Source organism: Schistocerca americana, chromosome 2 (genome assembly GCF_021461395.2).
Source record: "Schistocerca americana isolate TAMUIC-IGC-003095 chromosome 2, iqSchAmer2.1, whole genome shotgun sequence".
NCBI classification, from domain to species: domain Eukaryota; kingdom Metazoa; phylum Arthropoda; class Insecta; order Orthoptera; family Acrididae; genus Schistocerca; species Schistocerca americana.
The window spans coordinates 211,878,466-211,894,114 of record NC_060120.1 but is presented as its reverse complement, the minus strand read 5'-3'; the positions used below and the strand labels follow the sequence as shown (position 1 = coordinate 211,894,114).

The following is a 15,649-nucleotide window of genomic DNA, read 5'->3' as shown; positions in this document are numbered from 1 at the left end:
TTATGCAATGTTCATCACAAGATTAAAGATGAAAAAAGATAGGCCATGGCTAGAATAAACTAAACCAGCAGAACTTTGATTTTCTTAATTGAAATCTTATACAACCTACAAGTAACTCCGTCTGTGTACATGATATGATCCACATGCCAACAATTCAAAATTATCCCAATTATTTTCATAGTACTTGCAACAATAACAATGTGTACTCCAACAATTTTTGCATCAACTGAATGTGACAATTTTAAGGTGAAACACTGAATGGCAGGCAGAAACATTAACAGTTCAAAGGACAGTTTGCTAAGTCATCAAAATTTCAGTCAGCTTCAGAGCACACATATATATTTTCAAATTAATCAATATGAACAAAGGGAGAAAGAATAGTGATGAACATTCCAGATATCAGTACTGGCTGTGGTGGTGGTGGTGGTGGTGGTGGTGGTGGAGTATGATGCGATGTCAGGCATGTAAACCATGTTTATAATAAAAATGCGAAGTGAGGAACCAGTAAAAGTGTGGGCTGAAACTGAGCATAATCAATAGACAGAAATACACAAAAATGGGTAAATATAAAGGGCAATCAAAAAGTTTACATTTGAGGCCAACATTGCTGCGTATATGCAACACACTGCAACTCCGATGCAGATATATAAGCATCACATATAGGCAAGGGATTAGTGTGGCATTTGTGTCTTTCGACATGCGGGCAGTAAATGCGTAAACATGAACAACGGTGACATTATTACCAAATGTGTCCAAACAGGACCAATGTGCTGTTATTCTTTTCTTGGCGGCCGAAGGACAAATACTGGTAGAAATCCATCAGAGAATAAAGAATGTTTATGAGGAGTAGTGTGACAAGGGGTCCTGTTACTTCATGATAATGCATGTCTCCATATTGCAAATGCCGTAACACAGAAGTTAGGCCAACTGAGATGGGAGACACTCGACCACCCGCCCTGTATTTCTGATTTCTTCCCATGTGATTAACATGCCTTCGGTCCCCTAAAAAGGCCTTGAAAGGTCGATGATTCCTGTCAGGCAAAGAAGTGCACAGGCAATTACAGACTGCACGCAACAGGGTGCAGTGCTTTAGCAAAATGAGTATCTTCAACCCAGTGTGTCAGTGGGATGATTACCTCAATTCTTACAGGGATTTTGCCCAATTGGAATACCAATTCTTGCCCGTACGGCCTCCCAATAGCAATTTTCGATCACTGCTTATAATAAAGGATATAAATATTTAAATAAAATATGAAATACAAGGATTATGGGAGCATGGTTGCTTAGAGAGTAGAACTGGTGCAAATATGGCTGTACCTAAAAATATACAATATGTAATTAAAAACGGTTATTAATGCTGTTTATTCAAATACTTAATAATATTTATCTTCATTATATGAATGATGTATTATATATATGTCTACTTCAATGTATTCCAAACATAATAAGAAATGAAACAGAAAATTGATGCAGTGATGAATATATCATCTCAGTTATTCCAACCAGATCAACTCAAGTAAACTCAAGAGCTTTCAACAGCTGTCTCTGTCGTCATCTTCAGAAGTAAAACTACTCACTGCCAGGGTTGGCATGGTGTTCTGTTTGTATAGATGAAGTAGTAATATCCAGAACCTTTCAGAAGAGGGCTGAAATGATCCATACATGGAAAGGTGAGTTGAGCAGCTTCTGGCAGCTCCATTCCACTATCAGGCTAAATGACATCATATGGTTCAGGGTCTGTATCACATTTTAAACTTCTACTACCGCCAACTTATAAGTATCAAGCATACATCTTTGTTTTCTCTTGGTATCCAAACCCTGTTACCATTCGCTATTAACATGATGCCCCTAATGTAATATTGTCTGCCTCTTTTATAGTGGAATTTCAATATGAAGACACAGTAGTGTGGCACAATGACAGAAATAACAATAAAATATTTGTTTGACTACAAAAGTAAAAAACAGGGATACAAGAAATAAGTATTTTACTCTTCTGACATCACATCAAATATACTAATAGGGGCACTACAACAATGGATTATTTGTCAGTTAGTAAGTGAAATCAATAACAGTAAATACACTACTGGCCATGAAAATTGCTACACCAAGAAGAAATGCAGATGGATAACGGATATTAATTCGACAAATATATTATACTAGAACTGACATGTGATTACATTTTCACGCAATTTGGGTGCATAGATCCTGAGAAATGAGTACCCAGAACAACCACCTCTGGCCGTAATAACGGCCTTGATACACTTGGGCATTGAGTCAAACAGAGCTAGGATGGCGTGTACAGGTACAGCTGCCCACGTAGCTTCAACATGATATCACAGTTCATCAAGAGTAGTGACTGGCATATTGTGATGAGCCAGTTGCTCGGCCACCATTGACCAGACGTTTTCAATTGGTGAGAGATCTGGAGAATGTGCTGGCCAGGGCAGCAGCTGAACATTTTCTGTGCCCAGAAAGGCCCGTACAGGACCTGAAACATGCGGTTGTGCATTATCCTGCTGAAATGTAGGGTTTCGCAGGGATCGAATGAAGGGTAGAGCCACGGGTTGTACCACATCTGAAATGTAACATCCACTGTTCAAAGTGCCGTCAATGCGAACAAGAGGTGACCGAGACGTGTAACCAATGGCACCCCATACCATCACACCGGTGATTTTCCAGTATGGCGATGACGAATACACACTTCCAATGTGCGTTCACCGAGATGTCGCCAAACACGGATGCGCCCATCATGAATCTGTAAGCAGAACCTGGATTCATACGAAAAAATGACGTTTTGCCATTCGTGCACCCTGGTTCGTCGTTGAGTACACCATCACAGGCGCTCCTGTCTTTGATGCAGCGTCAAGGGTAACCACAGCCATGGTCTCCGAAGTGATAGTCCATGCTGCTGCAAAAGTCGTCGAACTGTTTGTGCAGATGGTTGTTGTCTTGCAAACGCCCCCATCTGTTGACTCAGGGATCGAGACGTGGCTGCACGATCCGTTACAGCCATGCGGATAAGATGCCTGTCATCTCGACTGCTAGTGATACGAGGCCGTTGGGATCCAACACGGCGTTCTGTATTACCCTCCTGAAACCACCGATTCCATATTCTGCTAACAGTCATTGGATCACGACCAACACGAGCAGCAATGTCGTGATACGATAAACTGCAATCGCGATAGGCTACAATCCAACCTTTATCAAAGTAGGAAACGTTGTGGTACGCATTTCTCCTCCTTAGACGAGGCATCACAACAACATTTCACCAGCAATGCCGGTCAACTGCTGTTTGTGTATGAAAAATCGGTTGGAAACTTTCCTCACGTCAGCACGTTGTAGGTGTCGCCACCGGTGCCAACCTTGTGTGAATGCTCTGGAAAGCTAATCATTTGCATATCACAGCATCTTCTTCCTGTTGGTTAAATTTCGCATCTGTAGCATGTCACCTTTGTGGTGTAGCAATTTTAATGGCCAATAGTGTAGAAGTATGAACAAAGGACAGGATTTGTTAACATTACACAGCTGGCAGTCATTTTCAAATGCTGAGAAATTAACAGCATAAATACTTAGTGTTTTGTCAGTTGAAAGCATGATATAAAGCTCATATTACAACAATTTGACAAACAACCAGATATCTGAGCATAAAGAAACTAAGAATACTACAATCTTTGACACTAGCCTGTTGATGTTTTAGTTATAATGTGACTGTTATCTGTTTTTGGTAAAACTATATTATTATTATTATTATTATTATTATTATTATTATTACCATTATTATGATTGTTAGTTATTGTGTCTCCTATTTTAAATGAAATATAACAGACTGATGTACATGCCTGATTATTATGTATGAACTGTGCCCAAAACTTGGAAGGTTTCCACGACAAGGAGGGTAACTTTTCAGAATCCAGTCTTTGCTGTGCAAATAAAAATTTCTTTACAAGAACAGCGGGCACCACTTGCAACAGACACAAACTGGTTGCTGCATCATCAATATCAGCCTTTAGTTCCCATGTAAATTCAGCATATCGCATGTACTGTTCAGCTAGCCTGTAAAGAAATGCAAGAGTCAACTTCACACAACAGACAATGTGTCCCTTGTTAAAATGGAATTTTACAACAATCAGAGGATGGAAATGACAAACAGGAAATTCAGAAAGGCAACCCCTAACTTGCAGACAAATATGTAACATAGGTTAGCTTTTGAGAATTTATTCTCTCTCTGTCTTGTGTGTGTGTGTGTGTGTGTGTGTGTGTGTGTATGTGTGTGTGTGTGTGCCTGTTTGTTGTCCTCGTCGTCCTCTGCAGTCAGTTTGTGATGTTAACACAGTCAGCAGCAGATCACAAGATACGACATGCAATGTCCCTGTTGATTAGGTATCTAACATGCAGGTTTTGGACAACTTTTACCATAAGCACACAAGGGTGTAATGTTACGCGGTGATGAAGACTGTTGGTTTCCACTTTCTTGTGGTTAAATTCTGTTCCTCATCTTTCTGCAATTTAGCTTTTGTATTAACACAAACAGTGTCCTCCTGGGTCTTCCACCAGCACATGCTCCATAGAAATGTTGAGATTTAGCAATGGCATCCAGTGTAATATTGGGGAGCATCAGCAATAAGAAAAATAAGAAATCACCGCAGCTATACTGACACACGTATACTAGCTCACAAGCGGTTTCATTTGAAAAAAAAAGTCAGATTACGCTGTCGACAGTTTTCATAACAAATTCCCACAGAGACATGGATTAAGAAGTCTATTTTTCTTACATGACACTACAGGCAAATCCCGGAGCATGGCAGTCATATAATCAGTCTGTCAAGTAGCTGCTAGAAGCACAGTAAGCAGTGAGTGCAAGCAACTTGGCCAGTACACTAGACAAGACTATATACTGATAAGAAGAATCAGGATGCATCCTGCTTTTGCATAAGATTTGCAGATGAATATTGTGCTTTTTTCCAAGCATTCTTACTGTACACCTCTAACCCAAATGAGTGGGCCAATCTACTCACCTTGCCAGTACCATGCACTATGTCAGCACCACTGGCAAAGCGTACACCAAGTGAGAAGGGGAAGCTGTGAGAATGGCTCTGTATGTCCATGAGATCCAGAGTGCTACAGACAATGGTGCCAGATTGCTAATGTGTTCCTTGACTTGCAAAAAGAATTCAATATTGTTTTTCTCTACTGTTTAGTGAACAAAATATGAGCTTACTGAAGGAAGAGAGAATGAAAATTGGGTTTAATGTCCTGTTGACATCAAGGTCATTAGAGACGGAGCATAAGCTCAGATCATGTCAAGGATGGGGATGAAATCGGCTGTGCCCCTTCGAACGAATCATCCCAGCATTTGCCTGGAGTGATTTAGGAAATCATGGAAAACCTAAATCTGGATAGAGAGCTAACCAATTCACAAGCTTGTTCAGTATCAACTTATTGAATATCTGACTATATTTATGACTAATTAAGGACTTCCTAGCGAATACAGTAAGGCATACTGTTCTTAGCAGGATGAAATTTACAAATGTACAAGTAATTTCAGTTGTACCCCACGAGAGTGTTAAAATGTTGTTGCTTTTTACAGTATATACATAAAGAAGGCAGTGGATAACATCAGAAGCTCCATCGGGCTGTTCACAGGAAGGTTAGTGTCAGAAACTGTAGCAAAATTCAGGAAGACCTGCAGAGAATCAACATTTGGTTCAAGAGCTAGCAGTTGATACTGAATGTAAATAAATGTAGCATACTGAGCATAGATAGGCAAATAGATCCATCACATAACGGCACTAAATCAATGGAAACATTAACAACTGTAAAACACCGAAGAGTAACTGTTCACAATGCCCTAAAGTGGAATGACCAGATAAAACTACTTGTAGGAAAAATGAAGGCCAGGCTGAAATTCGTTGCAAGAATATTAAGGAATTGTACACCTGTGCATAAACTTTTGGTGCCACATACCTCTGGAAACTACTAAAAAATCCAAGCTATGTAGAATCGCTCTTCTATTACATTCCAAAGTTGAATTGAAACACTATTAGTCAGGTGGTAATAATGGTTTAGCTCTTCAGGTTATATGCTGACGGTTTTCTTCAAATATCTTTAAAAGAAGGGAGATTAGGGTTTAATGTTCCACTGAGGACAACTATGTTAGAGACAGAGTTCAACCTCAGATCTGGTAAAGATGTGGAAGGAAATAAGCTGTGTTTTTTTTTTTTTCAAAGGGAGCTTAAAAGGATTTGCCTCAACTGACATGGGAAAGCTAAATCTGGATGGCAGGAGGGGGAGGGACTTGAACTGTCATCCTCCTGAATGTGAGTTCAGTTTCTTAGCCATTGCACCATCTCACTCAGCAAACAACCATGAAGAGCATGGCAGATGGTATGTCCCACTGTACCAGTTATTAGGGTTTCTTCCAGTTCCATGCACATATGGAGTGCAGGAAGAATGACTGACTGAATGCCTCTTTGAATACTGTAAATATTCTAATCGAACCCAATGGCAGAGATATGAATGCAGTTGTGGTATATTCTTAGAGTCATCATTTATTGCTGGTTCTTGAAACTCTGTTAGCAGACTTTTTCAGGATAATTTACGTCTATCTTCAAGGGTCAATCAGTTCAGCTTCTTCAGCATCTCTGCGGCAGCCTCCCACAGATCGAACAAACCTGTGGCCATTCAAACTGCCCTTCTCTGTATATGTTCAGTATCCCATGTTAGTCCTATTTAGTGTGGGCCCCACACACTTCAGCAATATTCTAGAAGGGTCACTTGGATAATTTGTAAGTGATCTCCTTTGTAGATTGATTGTACTTCCCCAGTATTCTACCAATAAACAGAAGTTTACCATCTGCATTACCTGCGCCTGAGACTTTGTGATCATTCCATTTCATACACCTACAAAGTGTTACACCCAGTTATTTGTATCAGCTGACCAATTCCAACTGTGACTAATTAATATTATAGTCATAGGATACTACGTTTCTTTTTTTTCATTTTGTAAATGCACAATTTTACATTTCTGAACAATTAAAACAAGTTGTCAATCTTTGTACCACTTTGAAATCTTATCACTATCTGGCTGAGTATATATGTAGCCTCTTTCAGACAGCACCTCATTACAAGCAACTGCATCATCTGCAGAAAGTAAGAGGTTATGATTAACATTATTTATAAGGTCATTAATATACAATATGCACAGCAAGGGTCCCAAAACACTATCCAGGGCATACGCAATATTTCTTCTACATCTGGCAATGACTCTTCAGCAAAGATAACATGCTGCGTACTCCCTACTGCATACTCCCTACCAAAAAGTCCTCAATCCAGTCACAAATTGCACTTGATATCTCATATGATCATACTTTTGCCAACAAGTATAGGTATGGTAATGAGTTAAATGCTTTTCGGAAATCAAGAAATACTGCATCTACCTGACTGCCTTGATCCAAAGTTTTCAGTATGTTTGCTGCTTAGATACAGTGCTATTATCTACCTCTGGTGTTATGTGTGATATTTATGTATGAAAGATACCTGATGTAGAGCCTATCTCAAGTATTTGCTGCTGTTTGGTGAATACAGTAAGCATTTTGCTTTTAAAACAATTAAGCAAATCTGTTCTGTAAAATTCTAAATACCTGAGAACTATGACAGAAAATAGTTGAAATGAACAAGTGGCTTTAATGTTATCAAGCATGAGGTGTTTCTGTCATCGCACGCAGTATGTGTTCTTCAGCTCATTGTTGTTGACGATGACAACTTGTGTCGTGGATGTCTGCCATGACAATTTGGTCACTTGCATGATAACTCTATGCAGAGTTTATATTAATATTTCTCTTATTAGCATATTTTTGGAAGCACTTTTGACAGTACAAAATACACTTCATAAGATAATGAATATACTGTGAAGTTGTTGCTGGAATATGAAACAAGGGAAGTTCACAATGCACATAGCAACAGCCACATAACCGTTATTACTCATCTCTATGAAGCACATGTTTTTCTCAGGGATTTATTGGATGAATACATCATTATCAAATGACAAATAAAAATTGCAATCTTAACATAAATTACTCAAATTCTATTTTTCTCTTTGAATCCAACAAAATGTTAGAAGACAAACAATCTAAATATCATGAAACATATGTGGTGTGACAGGAAAGCATAGTTAAAAGCAAGGGTACAATTTATAAACAAACAATACTGAAACACAAGGTGGAATTTAAGAATAAAATTAAAATTCACCTTATGCAATGTATCATGTCTTTCGTGTCTCTGAGAGGGATCCTATCAGCAACATATTGTGCCACTGTTGTGCACTCTGCAGAGTCCTCTACTGGTAACTTAGAAAAGCTTGGCCCAAATGATTCTATAAGATACAACAAAACAGCTGCTGCTCGAACCTGGAAAAAGAAAAAACTGAAAAATATACCTGATGCAAGAATTCACATACAAGGGAAAGACTGGAGCCCATCATCTTCTAAAGCTGTCTTAAAAAAGGAGGATTCACAACCCTTTCAACAAAGCTTATGCTTCATACAACTCTACTGTATACACCAACATTCACCAGCTTTTTCGGTTACTCTGCTATAAGGTACAATGCGAAAGGCTTTAATGAAGTCTATTAAAACAGATGCTGGCAACTAATCCACAATCTTGACAAGCTGCTGATAAATGTCTCCCACAATGATAGCCGTTTCTGAGGGTCTACTGCTCGCAATTAAACCAATATTTTGAATTAAGAATCTTCCTCAAATATAAGTATATGAGATGTTTCATTTGCTTAAATATTATGGGCATGACACTAATTGGTCTCCAATTACTCATTTTGGACTTTTGATAAGCTTTTAGAACTGGTAAATTGTACCTGTTTTCCATCTTTCTGCTAGACCTGTGTTGTTTAGTGCCACTTAAAATGTGACTTTCAAGACAAGAGATCATTACGTTTCCCTCTATTTTTAGGATATCTTCAGGTATGTTATCTTCTCATGCTAGGTTCTATACACATATTGTCTTTATGGTAGAAATGTCATATTAAATTGGTTCACTATGATAGATCATTGTTTCAAGTATCGTGTACTTCAAAGAATCATGTACTGTAGTGGCCTCAGCCTTCTTCATTGCTGATATTTCATTACCATGGCTTTTCCTACAGTAAGGTTGCCATTGTTCAAAATATTACCGAGATACCTCTCATCTATGTCTTTTTTTAAATTCAGTATGGTTACAAGATTTTGATAGGCAAACATGAAAGTTAAGTCAATATATTTAGGTTTGTGGGTTCTTCTAACTTCAGACTTATGATCTGACTATTATAATGATTTAAATATAGATAAGTTATTGGATACATTTAGTGAGTTGTTTAAAATCCTTCTGTAAAATGGCCACTGTACTCCATCTAGCCACCAAGGTCAAGAGGTGTTCTCATAGGAATGTTTGGAAACCTCTGCATTTTCAAATTTACAAAACTGCTAGCCAATTATCTCTGGGCAGTGAAAAATTTTGCACTGCAGATAGATGCATATAAAAGTACTGCACATGACAGTACTCTACCTTCTGGAACTATAACTTGCCTCTTTGTAGAGGCATAGGTTGAGGAAGGTTAAAAAGAAAAGGAAGGTCACACAAACCCCAGGATGAGAGGGATTCATCTGCTGCGAAGTTGAGAGAAGGCAAAAATGACCCTTTCCCATCTCATGTTTGTCATCACAACTGCATCCTCGCAACATATGGGTTTCTCTCAACCAGAGCTTGTGTGACTTTGCCTTCCTTTTTAAATTTTTCAAATGATTCCTCTTGACTCCCTGGGGAAGAATGTAATAGGGCACATTTAAAAGTAGGCATTCGTAAAATATCAGCTTTCCCACAGATTCCTTCAGTAGATGAGAGACAAACAATGATACATTCATACACACAAAACTTTCAAACACATGATCATTGTTGGCTAGGGGCACTGTGGTGCCACTGGGTGAGCAGCAATCTCAGCAGGAATAGGTAGTGAGGTACAGAAGATGTGTGAAACAGAGAGTTCAAGGGATAGCAGGGTAGGGGTGTGGGAAGATGCTGTAGTGCTGCCTGTATCAGGCAGTGTGCAGAGACATGGTGGGAGCAGGCCGTGGGGTGGAGGATATAAGCAAAAGGAGAGAAAGGACTATGCAGATGGATAGTGGGGGAGTGGTGGTGGTTGTGTGTGTGTGTGTGTGGGGGGGGGGGGGGGTGGAGGGTGGAGACGGAAGTCTTATGTGAAACAGATGGAGGACAGAGACTAACGAAGGAAGGTTGACACAAGGGAGGTTAAAGGAATGAAAGATATATTGCAGGGAGAGTTTCCAATTGTGCAATTCAGAAAGGCTGGTGTTAGTGGGAAGACTATAAAAGGCAAGGGTTATGAAGCAGCCACAGAGATTAAGCACATTGTCATGTATGAAATACTCCGCAACTGGGTGGACCAGCTGTCTCAAGGTCACAGTTTGGTGGACAACTTTCATGCAGGCAGACAGTTTCGTTAGTGGTCATGCCCAAATAGAATGCTGCACAGTGACTGCTGTTAAGTTGTTAAGACTATGTGGGTTACCTGACAGGTAGCTCTACCTTTGATGAGGTAGGAAATGCCAGTGACAGGACCGGAGTAGGTAGTAGTGGGAGGATGTCTGGGATACATCTTGTACCTGTGTCTTTTGCAGGGATATGATCTATGGGTGAAGGGATTGGAAGCAGGAGTATAAAAGGATAGACAAGGATATTGTGTAGGTTAATGGGCAGCGGAACACCACTGTGAGAGTCCTGGGAAGAGTATTTCTTATTTCAGGACACAGCAAGAGGTAGTCAAAACCCTGGCAGAGAACACGAGTCAGTTGCTAGTATTGGATGGTTCTGAGTCACAAAGGTGGCTGCTACTTTGTGGATGGTTAGTGAGTACAGTAGGTTACAAGTTGTCGGAAATCTTTTTTTGGACAAGGCATGGAAGATAATTTTGCCCTGCAAAGACCTCAGTGACTCCCTTAGCATACTAGGAGAACTGCTCACCTCTACTGGTGCAATGACCATGTATAGTTACACTGTTTGTAAAGGACTACTTCATATAGGATGGGTTGCAGCTGCTGATTGCAAGGTATTGTTCTTGGTTAGCTGGTTTGATATGTAAGGAGATATTGAGAGAACCATCCACGGTCGACATTGAGGAATGTATCTTGTATGATTGACTTGGCATTTCTTGTCTCACCTCTCCTCAAGTCAGCAGTTGTAGCACTGAACCTCCATGGGATTTGAAATTTGCGGAGCCACTCTGCACCGCCTACACACTTCTTGCATAGCTAACTGTAATTACTGATGATAAATAGCTAATTATTTGACTTCAGTGTTGGTGTTTTAGGATTTCCTATCCAAAATGTCCACAATTAGCAAAGTCCTATGCAGGTGTTTTTATTACAGTGAACATTATCACCTCAGTTTTCATCATGGAACTAGAGCAGGCAAGTTTTGACTGCTTGCAGTGACTACTGATGACGCACAGAATTTCCAGTCACAGCAAGGATACACTACACTAGTTTCCCTCATTGTGTCTATCAAAGACCATTTAGACACAGTCCATATTTCGTAAAACATTTTCTCTTGTATTCATCAGTGTTCAGTAGTGTCACCTTTTTTTTATGCACAAGTTATTCAGTGAGTCTATTCATAGGCTGATGTCAACCTACGAAATTGTATCATGCAAGAAAATTCATGAACATTATACCAAAACACTGCAATAGGTGCAATATAATGAGAACCTGTATGTGAGATATGTGCACTAGATTTACAATAACTCAACATTGTATTGGAATATTGCAGGCATGACTGTCTCTAAACATTTTAGTGCTACACTTGCATCTTTATTTTAAGCTACTACAGAATTCCTTTTACTGTGCTGTCATGCTTGTTTTGCAAAACACAATGCTATCATATTCATTATTTTCAATTACAGCAGCTTTCTTTGCATATTTACCACTGTATGCTAGACACTAACCATGGTACACTGTAGAGATATTTTTCTTGTGTGTGTCTTTTTCCACATAATTAGGTGCAGGTGACCGAAACATTTACAAAAGTTATACCCCATAGTAAAAAATAATTATTTACTATGGACAAGGAGAAAAAGTTCCTTACCTTATGATCAGGAAGTTGTTCTTCACTCAGGCACCACTGAATTACAGAATTGCATAGTAATTTCCAAAGATTTGGAAATGATTGTAGCAGGCACACATATTGTTTGGGCCACTTCTTCATGGAATCTTCTGAACATGCCCACATACAGTTAACAAAAACTTCTAAATATAACTGTATGACCTGAAAAGATCCAGATTTATTACAAGTCACCTAAAATGAAACTGTGCATTTTGAGTCTATAAACACACACACACACACACACACACACACACACACACACACACACACACACACACAGGAGAAGGGGTTAAGAGAAAGAAAGATACAAAGAAAATAACAAACTACACCCTAAAATTTCACCCCTACAAATTATTTTATGATAAAACTGAAGAAGGAAAGGCAGATTAAGGTCAACCACCTATCAACAATATGATCATTAGTGACACACACACACACACACACACACACACACACACACACAAATAAATAAATAAAAAATGAAGAAATAAAATTAAAAAAAATCTTTGCTGGTCTTCAGAAGAAACCCTTTAATGTGCTAGACTACAAATAAGCACACGTATGCACGCAAGTGCCTGCACGTTGTAAAGGGGATAAAATAAAATTAAAAAAATCTTTGCTGGTCTTCAGAAGAAACCCTTTAATGTGCTAGACTACAAATAAGCACATGTATGCACGCAAGTGCCTGCACATTGTAAAGGGGATACCCTCCTCTACATTACTTTTCCTCAAAAGAAGTAATCGATACCAAAAATATTTTCGAATCTTGTGTAGGTTAATACTATCTCAGTGTTTTTCTAGAAGACTTTCATATGATTTTGTACATGATGTGGTATATTTCAAGCTATAATCCATAAAAACAAATTACTTTATTTTTGTTGTTATATACTAACTCTGTGTGTACAGTTAAAATTACTTTTGTTTTAGAAACATTTGAAATTAAAAAATATCTGGCACACTTAAAATTCTTATTATTAACTGGGCAATCAGATTATATTTATTATGTTTACTTCTGGATTCATTTATAAAATAATGGAACATATTAATAGAAAGTCATTTGCCAAGAAAGTTTGTAAACTCTTTGCAATATTATTAGTACTGCAGAGTGCGTGAGTAGTGGGCATGCTTCTGATGTGATTGGACATGTTTTTATGTTTGCCAATAACAATGTAATTTTTTGTTTTGAATTGGAAATTGTGTTGCATAGAAAAATGTGAAAGAATAAAAATTATAGAAACAGACATTAATTGGTCAGGCAATATTACACCACTGTTTATGTCAATTGGCACCATGAGATCCTACAATGTCAAAAATCTCCGCTTCAAGGATCAGCCCCAAGATGTGATGTACTGGAGCTAACTATGAGAAAAGAAGGTAAGTAAAACAGTTTATTGTAAATCTTACTCCTCCCCAAGCTTAGTAAAAGAGTTTTATTTTGAAGTCAGTGACAATCAACAAATGAGGGTCAGGTAGATTACAAGTGGTAGTGTCGTCTGGGATCAGTTGACTGATAATGAAGTTGTGTCTGTTGCAGAAGAAGGGAGAGTGATTTGTGCCATTTGTAGTTTATACATAAATGAATTTTGGATCATGGGAAGGTAAAAAAATAAAAAAATAAAAAAACAAGGACTGCCCAACAAAGTCGTATCAATAGTGATGAGGCACTATCAACAATGACTGACCGGACAGAATGAAAGAGGACTGCAACTACGACAAGGGACATAAAAAAAAAGAATATAAGTACACACTATTTGTGAAATTAATTTGTTTGTGGATTCGTGTGCTCGTTAACAAGAAGAATAGAGGTGAGGGCAGGTGTGATGTAGGAGTGAAAGCTGTGGAACCCAGTCAGGATATCTTCAATTTTTTGGTCCTGTCCTCCTCAGTTGCGCGTAATACTATGGTATGTTGATGATTTTCACTTATGGACCGTCTGACAGCAACTGAATAAAACACAATTTTAGTGCCATACGCGTTTCGCCTTTATTTTCTGCAAGGCATCATCAGTGGCCTGTAATACGTACATATGTTAGCTATTTTATTTACATTTTTGTCAATGTGCCTATAGGTTATAAACAGTTCTGGTGGTTGGTATTTCCTATTAAGTAGTAATGTTTTGAACTGTACTTACAGGTTGCGTAGACAGTTTCTTACATATTACGCTCCTGTTGCATTTTTGGTCTTGTTCTTCTTCCTATGAGCGCCAATTTGCTGTTTTTTCTGCATTCCACAGCACTGTGCACTGAACGCTTGTTTTAATGCAATGTTTTGGTTTCTGTTGCCGACTGTCAAATGTTTTTGCCAAAGATCGAATATTACTGCCAAACTTATGAGTGTAACTATCGAAGTATCTGTGGTCTGTTCGTGTATGCATTTGTGTGTGCGCTTGTGTGTGTGTGTGTGTGTGTGTGTGTGTGTGTGTTTTTTGGTGTCATATTAATTTAATTTAATTTATTGCATTTAATTATTTATTTTTGTTTATGTCCTGTGTATGTGTGTGTGTGTTTTGGTGGTTTTTTTTTTTGTGTGCCTGTCTGTATTTTGGTATTATGCAATTTTTTTTTTTTATTTAAGGAGGAGCTGTGTATGTGTGTATTTTGGTGTTATATACTTTTTTTTATGTTATCATTTCCTTTATTAAGTGTAGTAAGGAGCCTGTGCTGATGTGTGTTTGTTCATTTATCACATGTTTGTTTTCTGCTATGGCTTTCTGGATGTGGAAGTTTTCTTGCATTTGTATAAGATGTTTGTCATGGTTGCTTATTCTCATTATTTTCATTTCTTGTTCCATGTTTGTAGGATGATGGTTGTAGTGTTTTAAATGCTCTGCAAATGTGGAATGGTTTGTTTCATACTTCCAACATCTGATATGTTCTTTGTATCTTGTTTCAAAATTTCTGCATGTCATGCCTATGTATACTGCATCACAACTTTGACATTCAAGTTTATATATTCCTGATTGTTGGAATTTGTCCCTCTTGGTAGCTGGCTGGCTTAGGTGTGATTGAAGGGTTTGCCCAGGCTTATATGCTATTTTGAAGCCCTGTCTCTTTAGGATGTTTGCAACTCTGTGTGTTAGTTTATGTGTGTAGGTCATGGTGTACCATCTGGTTCTTTTCTGTGTGGTGTTGTCATTGTGTGTGTTTGTTGAGTGTGTTTGTAAGTTTTCAGCTTGTGAGTTCTTTTGTATTGTGGAAATGTTGTGTTTGTTTTTTATTTGTGTTTTTATTTTTTGATTGAGCCTGTGTACCACATGTGTGTCATACCCGTTGTTCCTAGCTATTTGTATGATCGTGTTCATTTCTTGTTCATAATTTCTCTTACTGAGTGGGATTCTGTTTAATCTATGTAACATGTGTCTTAGTGCTGCAAATTTCTGGCTTTGGGGGTGGTTGGATGTGGAATGTATTATTGTGTCCGTGGCTGTTGGTTTTCTAAAGATGTTAAATGTATGTTTACCATTTTCTTTTTTAATTGTAATGTC

General features: G+C 38.3%; 1 protein-coding gene across 5 annotated transcripts in view; it reads right to left on the bottom strand.

The window, feature by feature from the left end:
- The window catches only part of LOC124595023 (Fanconi anemia group A protein-like), a 230,631-nt gene that overhangs the window by 56,647 nt on the left and 158,335 nt on the right, over positions 1–15,649 (bottom strand). For all 5 annotated transcript variants that reach the window (XM_047133578.1, XM_047133575.1, XM_047133577.1 and 2 more), the window contains exons 17-19: positions 12,148–12,327; positions 8,248–8,405; positions 3,840–4,053 (exon numbers count right to left, since the gene is read on the bottom strand). In XM_047133578.1, the coding sequence (XP_046989534.1) occupies positions 3,840–4,053; positions 8,248–8,405; positions 12,148–12,327 (552 nt within the window). The remainder of the gene's footprint in view (positions 1–3,839; positions 4,054–8,247; positions 8,406–12,147; positions 12,328–15,649) is intronic.